Genomic DNA, 10,332 nt, shown 5'->3' with positions numbered 1-10,332 from the left:
TCGTGTAGTTGAATATTATCAGGAGCAAAGTTTAACATCCTGCAAAATCATAAGTGGGAATACAATTAAATAGTCTACCTTTGTTCATGAGCAGGCACAGATCCTGTAAGATATCTGATAAGAATGACTTAAAGGTTAACACAGGAACATAAAATATATTACAATAACCTGTAGGCCTACAATTGGAAGAGGGTGTTGACATTCACACAGCATTGGGTAAAAGAAAGTAATGCTAAAGTTGAACAAATCACTGCAAGGTGTGATATCAGAGCATTTCTCAGGGATGCCAAGGTCTCAATAAAATGCCCACACTGAAAATTAATGAAAAAATGAGGCTATTTGATGTAATTTAAACAAGCTGAAGAGTTGTCCTTACCAAATAGCTGCTACACTTGGCCAGATAAGTCCTAAAAAACAGTCAATAGTATTTTTATCAATAATGTCCCCATTAAAAAAAACATGGACATTCAGTTGAATCAGTTCCAGCTGATTTATTCAGTTTAGTCAAGATACAGACTTCAGCATGACGACAAGTAATGCATTTCATTTGCTACAAAAAAAATGTGGACAGTCCATTTAAGAGTAGCCTATATTGCACAAAATAAAGAGAGAAAAAAAATGTGCCAATAAGATAATACAAAGAAAATCCAGTTTCATACCTGCTATTTGGGACCCATTCACACATATACATAAACTCCTAATTTTACAGAACATGTACAATCTTAAAACTAGTACCAGCAATGAGGTCCACAGTCACCAATTCCAATTGAACTCATTAAGCACCCCAAATATGCTCTACTTCTTCTGTACATATACCATAGCTTAAAATAATTGCAAGGCATGTCGATGCAACTTGACATCTTTTCAACCCTTGCATGCTAAATGAAACCGGGTACAAGTGCCTGAAAAAAACGTTTTAAAAAACAAACAATTGAAAGCACAGTAAGAACATTCCCTTCGTTTAACTGTACAAAAATATGCCAGAAAATATATATATTTTTTCAAAGATGAGGTATGTGTTGGTTATGTATCAAAATGCTGCATCCTGTGGATTTAGCGTACTACTTACAGTATTTCCATAACAGGGGGGAATCGGAACTAATTAAAACAAAGTTGTGGAATATAGAAAATCATAAAACCTTTGAAAAGTTATACATCCTGAATGAACAGTGTCTCAGATTTAGCCTCGGATCAGCCCAGCCGTGTTCAGACGAGTGGTTACAAGTGAGATGGGAATGCATAGTTCAGAGTCTACTGTGGTCCGCTTTTAAATTTGAGCAGTTTCACTGCAGATCCGAGGGAAATCCATAAAACCAGTCATGGTGACAAATTAATGTCACCGTTTTATTTTTTTGCAATAGTACCGCATTGTAACGAATTTGTTTCAGTTCACTGAGGACCCTCTCCTTCCCTACATGGTAGCACACAGGTCTGGAGAGGAAACTGATATAACACTGTTCCCGCTACTACTAGAGAATGATTCCCTTTTGTACTTACTTAGCTAGCTAGTAGGTAAACACCAAATCTGAAAAGTTTGCATCAAGCCAATCGCCTGCGATCATTTCGCTCAATTCGGGGGTGCAATAGTCTGGGAATTCAAAGTGAGAGCTAAGGCTGCCCTCACTGAAAGAGTCCAAGTCCTTATCCACCAAGGAAAGAGACAGATTTCCTGAATTCGAGGTCCCCAGCTCCACTCCGTGAGCACTGGAGGCTAGATTTAAACTGAAGTCAACCAGTAAGTCATCGGCGTCTTCGCTGGAACTGGACGAGGTGGAGACCGACCTGAATGAAGATGCTGGTGAGAGTGATGCAGGGCAAATTGTGTTCTGCTTGGTAATGTTCTTGAAATTGTAGAACAGTCTGGTAGGAGCTGCGTTCGCATTCCGGGACTCCTCGTACATGCTCGCACCCTCAGACTCTGCAGTGGAGCTCAGAGTGGGACTCGCCGGCACTTTGGCGATGTTGTACGGTATTGGTTCCTCGTCCTCTTCCATTTTAATCCGAGAGAACACTTCCTCCTCGTAGTCCTCTTCGTCGTCATCCTCATCAGAATATTCCATTTTTACAGATTTGCTAGTTGTAAAACTGGTGAAAACATAGTCATAACGAGGGTCGTGAGACGGTCTCGTTGTCACCGCCTTCATAGTTTTTAATTTAGCGAATTTCTTACCCGGGGCTTTCACGGGTTTAATGTTATTCTTCTCCGGTGATTGCGCGGCTGGTTTTGTGGAACTGTCAAGCTTTGGTTTCTTCTTGGGTCGGTACTTGTAGTCAGGGTAGTCAGCCATGTGTTGTAGCCGGAGCCTCTCGGCTTCCCTGATAAACGGGATCTTTTCACTGTCCTTCAACAATTTCCACCGCTTTCCCAGTCTTTTGGAGATTTCCGCGTTGTGCATGTCCGGAGACTGCTCCATAATCTTTCTCCTCTCGACTTTCGACCACACCATAAATGCATTCATGGGTCGTTTGATGTGACCGGTTGCTGTCTTGCACCAGTCAGCTTTCACGGATTTCAGTGGCACCGGGCTACACGCCATCAGTTCGCTTTCCTCAGTGTCTGTAGCTTCTCTGCTACTCTCTGTCTCACTGTGTTCTGTTTGCTGCACCATGTTCCGTTGTGTGTTTCAAGGCCACTGCCGCGTTTTAAATACCCACAGGCACTTTCTGGTAACTCCTTGCTGTGCTACTTAGTTTATGTCACCCTTAACACTTCTCGCTCAACCAAACAACCCCCTCCCAAAGTTACCAACTGCCTTCTTAGCTAGTTTTTTGGTCTTTCATATCGTTTACGTCATTTTTAATTACCCAATCACAGCTCTTCACTCCGCCCAGCAGCTTCCAGACATTCCGTTAACCCTTTGCTGCCACACGAGATTTCATTGGTAGACGGTGTGGAGACAGGAAAATGTTATGTACACTGGTGGTAGGGATTGGCAGACGATACATTGGGAAAGTCGAAGATAAGTGTGCATCAGTTTCATACAGTCCTCCCCATAAATTAAGTATTATTGCATTGCCTTGTTTTTTCTGGCTAAACAGATATCTAGAATATTGAATGGATTAGTGAGACTCATTGTGGCGCCTGAGCTCAGTAATGTATATTATTTAGGCAGTACCCACAATAATGTGTATTTCACTCTTGTTTTGTGTTTGTAGACATCTGATGTATACAACACAGGAGACTGCTGAGGGGAGAATGGCTCATAATAATTACCGAAATGGCCAAATGGAATGGCATCAAACACCTGGATTTGATATCAATCCACTAATTCCGCTCCAGTCATTACCACGAGCCCATTCTCCCCAATTAAGGTGCCACCAACCTCACGTGGTGTACAACATATTTGAAGACAGTTATTCCAGTTTTTTAATGTGATGGTCTGCAACCTGGTCTCAGAGCAACGCTTATTATATGTTACTAAAATCAATTTAGTATGATATGAAAGGGAAAGGGGATACCTAGTCAGTTGCACAAATGAATGCGTTCAACCAAAATGTGTCTTCCGCATTTAACTCAATCCCTCTGAATCAGAAAGGTACCCGGGGCTGCCTTAATTGATCTTCACGTCATTGGTGCCCGAGGTGCAGTTGTTGTTGGGGGTTAACTGCCTTGCTCAAGGACAGAACGGCAGATTTTTCCACCTTGACGGTACAGGGATTCAAACCAGTGACCTTTCGGTTACTGTTAAGTTACAGTGACATATGCAATAGCGGTCGTACAATATAATACGAATTGTAGGATGTATTGTATGTTACAAATTGCAATTCGTATGATGTGTTACCAATTACAATTGTTACAATATTTTGCTTATGTTAGCTAGGTGGCTAGATGACTTATGCTAATGTTAGCTAGGTTGCTAACATTAGTTCGGTTGAGGTTAGGGTTAAGGTTAGGGTTCGGAGTTAGGTTAAAGGGTTAAGTTTAGTGGAAGGATTAGCTGACATGCTAAGTAATTGCAAAGTAGCTAAAAATAGTAAGTAGTTGCAAAGTTGCTAATTAGCTTAAAAAGTTGTTTATGATGACATTCGAACACGCAAACTTTGGATTGCTAAACGTTCCCGACCAACCACCCAACTTTCATTTTTGCCGTAGCAACCCATTCCTGCAATCAAATGATAAAATCACCCTGTAGTGGCCTCATGGGTGGAATGTTAATATTTTTAATAATTTCGTAATTATTCAACATCATTTTTTTTGTTAAATTTCAGTCTTCTGTGATGGTTAAAAATAGTAATATTGGGATGCAAACTCAAAATGTAATACATTTCAACTCTATATCTGGTACAGGTGTCTTCTTTTTGTAAGACCATAACCATGTGTGTAAGGTGTATACATTTTTTATCAAAGTAGACTTGTTTAAAAGACTACCAAGAAACACTCTGTGTGACCCTGAGAGAGAGAGTCATATTATCAGAGACCGAAGCAAAGATTGCTGTGTCAAGGAACAGTGCAGCCTCTCTCTAAAGACCACCCTAGCATCAGTTATTCTTTCCCCGCTGCCAGATTCACCTCTTATAAGGCTTTTCTAGCTCTCTTTTCATCCCCTAGAGGGCAATCATTTACCCCTCTGGATCTGCACTCCAGAAAATCCACTACTCTACTCTACCTTCCCCCCCATTCAATCTCATATGGTGAGACATTAGACATGCAGAAAGGGAGAGGAGGAAGAGAGGGCGAGCGAGAGATAGAGAGAGCACTCACCAGCTTCATTTTCCACAGGAAGTACACAGGGTAGTGTGGCAGGCCCTAGCTTCAAATGCATTACCAAAACAGACAACTCAGGCCCCAGTGTTCTCATCAGATTAGGCTGGTTACATGTGGCTCACACACTCAGCCACCCTGGCAGGAAAATTTTGTCCAATGTGACAATTTACAGCTGACGTGTTTTTGTTTAGGTGTGTGTGTTCATGAATAACAGTAACCTGAATTAATGGACTTTCCAATTTGATCATACCTGTCAAAGAGTTACTAGCTGTTTTTGAAGTGTTGCATCATGTTTGTTTTTATGACTTTCTTTACTTTCATCAGGCCTGTAGCGCTTGTAACAGCCTATTTAGTTATGTGGCATGAGAAATGCAATAAACGATCATCCCATAGGAGTAATGTAGTGCAACATCTAAATATTTAAAAACAACCACAACACCTGGTGCAAAAACGCACTCCAAAAAACAAGACAGTTTTTCCAAGAGGGATCAATGATATCCTGAGCTTGGAGCATAGACCCAGTGCAGTGTTTTATATATATTTCCACACTATGAGGTTGGAATAATATTGTGCATTTGTAAAAAAAAAAAATTATGATAATGTCCTTTTAGTGTAAGAGCTGTTTGACAAGTTGTAAGAGCTGTTTGAAAAGTTGTTGTTTAAATGTTTTAAATGTATTTATTTATTAAAGCTTTGAGCAGCATGGTAAAAAACATACACTATATATACAAAAATATGTGGACACCCTTCAAATTAATGGATTTGGCTATATCAGCCACACCCGTTACTGGCAGCTGTATAAAATCGAGCACACAGCCATGCAATCTCCATAGACAAACATTGGCAGTAAAATGGCATTACTGAAGAGCTCAGTGACTTTCAACGTGGCACCATCATAGGATGCCACCTTTTCAACAAGTCAGTCAAATTTCTGCCCTGCTAGAGCTTCCCCGGTCAACTTTAAGGGCTGTTATTGTGAAGTGGAAATGTCTAGGAGCAACAATGGCTCAGCCGCGAAGTGGTAGGGCACACAGAGCAGGACTGCCGAGTGCTGAAGCGCGTAGTACATAAAAATCGTCTGTCCTCGTTTGCAACACTCACTACTGAGTTCCATACTGCCTCTGGAAGCAACGTCAGCACAGGAACTGTTTGTCAGGAGCTTCATGAAATGTGTTTCCATGGCAGAGCCTAAGATCACCATGTACAATGCCCAGCGTCAGCTGGAGTGACGTAAAGCTTGCCGCCATTAGACTCTGGAGCAGTGGGTTCTCTGGAGTTATGAATCACGCTTCACCATCTGGCAGTGCAGCGGACAAATCTGGGTTTGGAGGATGCCAGGAGAACCCTACCTGCCCCAATGCATAGTGCCAACTGTAAAGTTTGGTGGAGGAAGAATAATGGCCTGGGGCTGTTTTTCATGGTTCGGGCTAGGCCCCTTAGTTCCAGTGAAGGGACATTTTAACACTACAGCATACAATGACATTCTAGACGATTCTGTGCTTCCAACTTTGCGGCAACAGTTTGGGCAAGGCCATTTCCTGTTTTAGCATGACAATGCCCCTCTGCACAAAGCGAGGTCCATACAGAAATGGTTTGTTGAGATCGATGTGGAAGAACTTGACTGGCCTGCACAGAGCCCTGACCTCAACCCCATCTAACACCTTTTTGATGAATTGGAACACAGATTGCCAGGCCTAATTGCCCAACATCAGTGCTCAACCTCAGTAATGCTCTTGTGACTGAATGGAAGCAAGTCCCCGCAGCAATGTTCCAACATCTAGTGGAAAGCCTTCCTAGAAAAGTGGAGGCTGTAATAGCAGCAAAGGGGTGACCAACTCCGTATTAATGCCCATGATTTTGGAATGAGACGAGCAGCTGTCCACATACTTTTGGTCATGTAGTGTATATCGCGATTGCAATGATGTCCAAGGGGAAAAAACACTGCTTGTTGTTGTCAAACTCTTTGTTGCTGTAATATCACAAATAGACGTGGTTGTTTCACCATTAAGGATTCTAGGTTAAAGGTGAGCTTTGAATATCAAGATGACATAAAGCATAAGTGGAGACTGGCTAGCAGACTCCATATGAGTAATGAGTAATCTGTCTCCACAGTTCTTATCTGTAGGACTGAAAGCTTCTGCTAAAAAGACCCATAGAGAAGTGCTGAAGCATAGGATCAATACCAGAGCTCTGACTGGGGCCCATCTGATATTGAAGATCCTGGGATGGATTCCTTCTGAATAGCCTCAGACAGGGGTACTCGATTTGCTTTCCTTCAATTTCTGTGCTCACAAAGGCAAGTCACATTGGTTCAGGTACAACTGCACATCCCCCATTCAATAGCACTGAGGAAATACAAGTTACATGTAGGTCTATCCCTATGTATGTTACATTATGTATGCTTATGTACTTTTTAAAATGTATTTTATGCATCATTATTCCTTACCATTGAAAATTAAGTCATACCACCAGGATAAGGAGATTAGTGAAAGACAATGTCACACACCATTGAGGGTGATCTGTTAATGCATGGGGCCTCTCATTCACATAGATGAGTAAACCACTGCATCCTGGCCATTGCTTTAGGAATGCAACTGTGCTGGGCGGAAGAAGGCTGAGGAGGGGAGGGAGAGAGGTGAAGAGGGGAGCTAATGGCCACCATTAGGGGTGTGAACTGAAAAGTATCTTGTGTGGGTATGGAGACGAGCAGCTGGGGTTTGCTTTATTGCCATTGTTTTGGAAGCAAAGCTGTAAAAGCAGGCTGTTCTCCCTGGACTGATGTGTGGTGGATGAGTTGGCTGGGGAGATTGTGTATGCGTTCGAAATGGGACCCTATTCCCTTTATAGTGCACAAAATGTTTACCTGAGCCCTATGGGATTCCCTATGGGCCCAGGTCAAAAGTAATGCACTATATAGAGAATAGGGTGCAATTTGGGATGCACCCATGCTGTGAAACAACATCCTGTTAATCTTTACTGAAGAGTCTCTTCATCTCATGGGAGAAGGGTTTCTAAGTCTGACTGAGGTATTAATTTGATTCAATGAAAAGCACTCAGACTACTGAACATTAATTATACCACAGTGCCTTTTCATAAATTAAATTAAAAAGTTGCAGCAGTATCTTTCCTACAAAATTCTTATGGAGCTCTGCTCACATTATCTGGTGAATTTATTTTGAATAGCATAGCATTGTGCTTGTTGCTAATGTTCCTCAAAACAGAGGGTCAATCTGTTGTTTGCAGCTTTTTACTTTTTGCAAGACAGCAGTGCTTCACAAACAGATGCACCATTGAGAGCATCCTGTCAGGCTCTATTCCTGTAGGTAGGGCAACTGCACCGTCCGCAACCGCAGGGCTCTCCAGAGGGTGGTGCGTTCAGCCCACAGGTAGGCACAGAAGATCATCAAGTACCCCAGCCGCCCGAGCCACGACCTGTTCACCCCGCTATCGTCCAGAAGGTCAGTACAGGTGCATCAAAGCTGGGACCGAGAGACTGAAAAACATATATTTCAAGGCTATCAGACTGTTAAATAGCCATCACTAGCCGGTTTCCACCCTGCCCTAAACTTAGTCACTGTTACTGGCCGGCTACCACCCGGTTACTCATCCCTGCACCTTAGAGGCTGTTGCCCTATGTACATAGACATGGAACATTAATCACTTTTAAAAAAAGTTTACATCATGTTTTATATTGCTTATGTATATACTATATTCTAGTCAAGTCATTTTTGCGAAAGAGCTCGCAAGTAAGCATTTCACTGTAGTATTCTACTACTGCTCTACCATGTGCATGTGACAATACAACTTTGAATCATTCATTTATTTGACCTAAGTCTTTGCTAAAGAGCCTGTCTCAAGGTGTGATGAATGTAACTTGTTTCACCATCATTATCAGGTAGCAGACTGAATTAGAGTTACATGGACGGATATTTAGTGAAACAAATTTAGCCATGCCTTCCTATCCCACCTGGTCTATGTGAAATACACAGAGAAAACTCGGGACGCATATTCATCACTGTCTACCCACACAAGTGTGAGCTCAGCTCAGAGCAGATTTGATGATGTCTTCTTGTAACCTGTTGTCGCTTCTATTGTGTCTCCGACTCAACAGGGAGGTGTCCAAACTACACAGGGCTGGAGCACCCACCGACAACAGCAGTAAACTTGTAATAGTAAACATATATTCAGGTGCTGACCTGCTATAATGAGAGTGTGTTTAGTTTGAAAGCCAGGCCCTGCGTTGCTGGATTGCTCTGTTACCCTTACACTCTGTATGGTGAAGGCCCATAAGGTGTCCCCACCAAACGGCACCCTGTTTCCCATGGTCCCTGGTCAAAAGTAGTTCACTACATAGGGAATAGGGTGCCATTTGGGACATACACAAGATGCAGGACTGGTGGAGAACCCATAGATTCACATGTGTGTGCGTGCCCTTTTCAGACTATTGATTCCTGCAGCCAGGTGTTTGTGTCCCAAATGGCACCCCATTCCCTATATAGTGCACAATTTTTGTCTGGTCCAAAGTAGTGCACTATGTAGGGAATAGAATGCCAAAATGGCCTGGCAGAGCCCAGCGATGGACACATCTATCAGACACTATTACAATGGATAAATTAAATCACGTTTATTTCAGTTGGAGGCTTCAGGCGAAACTGTTCAAATTGCAAGTTCCATGATGAAAAGAAGAAAGGGACTTATGGCTGGGATAACTGTAGCATGTGAATCTAATACATACTAGTGATTCCTCAGCCCCGCGTGTCTATATAGCACCCAGCAATGCTCTAATTTCCTCATTCAAAGAATTACCTCTTTCACACGTCGTGAAAGAGGGGCAATCTGGTGAGATGTCTCCCTAATCTCCTTCTGAGAACTGGTGTTACATACCATAACCCATAGTTTTATTTTCACTGAGGACAGTGCGCCAGAGAGGGCGCAGGAACGTCCAAACGAGAGAGTACATGAAGGTTGAACCGAGAGCGCATGAAGGTGGGGGGGGGGTCTAAGCTAACATGGAATTGTTTTAAGATGGTCATATCAAGTATTATTTAGCTATTTGATTTAGAATTGTATGCCCTCTTAAGGTATCCCCCCAAAAGATTAAAACAATATTGGATGAAACATTGAATTTGGCATTTGGCATTATATTAGCCAATATAAACTACATGGAACAACAGATAGTCCCCAAAAAAGTCTAAAGGATGTTAGTTCTGAAGTGTTTGTCCTATATCTGAGAGATATAAGAAAGGTCAGAAACACTTTTGTTTTACATGTATTTATCCCCTTATTTTAGGCACCAAACTATCTCCAATAATACAGTACCATTCAAAAATGTGGACAAATGTGGCAAATCAGGTAGGGATGGTATACAGAAGATAGCCCTATTTGGTAAAAGACCAAGTCCATATTATGGCAGAAACAGCTCAAATAAGCAAAGAGAAATGACAGTCCATCATTATTTTAAGACATGAAGGTCAGTCAATACAGAATATTTCTTAGTTTCTTTAATAATATGGAGGTGGTCCCTGCACAGGGACCGCTCAGCGGAAATTTCAGAGCGCCACCTATAGTACTTGAGTATAGTACTCAATAAATCTCAAACTTTCATAAAAATACACATGCAAGGTACT

The 10,332-nt window shown here is 42.0% G+C and overlaps 1 protein-coding gene across 1 annotated transcript; it reads right to left on the bottom strand.

Moving 5' to 3' along the window:
- Positions 1–477: 477 nt before the first annotated feature.
- sox11b (SRY-box transcription factor 11b) lies at positions 478–2,779 on the bottom strand. Its single transcript, NM_001124183.1, is given in 1 exon segment — positions 478–2,779. A coding segment is annotated over 1 exon segment (1,104 nt). The 5' UTR covers positions 2,610–2,779; the 3' UTR covers positions 478–1,505.
- Positions 2,780–10,332: the final 7,553 nt, after the last annotated feature.

The sequence above is a fragment of the Oncorhynchus mykiss genome, chromosome 4, assembly GCF_013265735.2.
Source record: "Oncorhynchus mykiss isolate Arlee chromosome 4, USDA_OmykA_1.1, whole genome shotgun sequence".
In the NCBI taxonomy this organism is placed as follows: Eukaryota; Metazoa; Chordata; class Actinopteri; order Salmoniformes; family Salmonidae; genus Oncorhynchus; species Oncorhynchus mykiss.
Note: the sequence above shows the minus strand (reverse complement) of the source record. Positions and strands in the feature narration are given on the sequence as shown.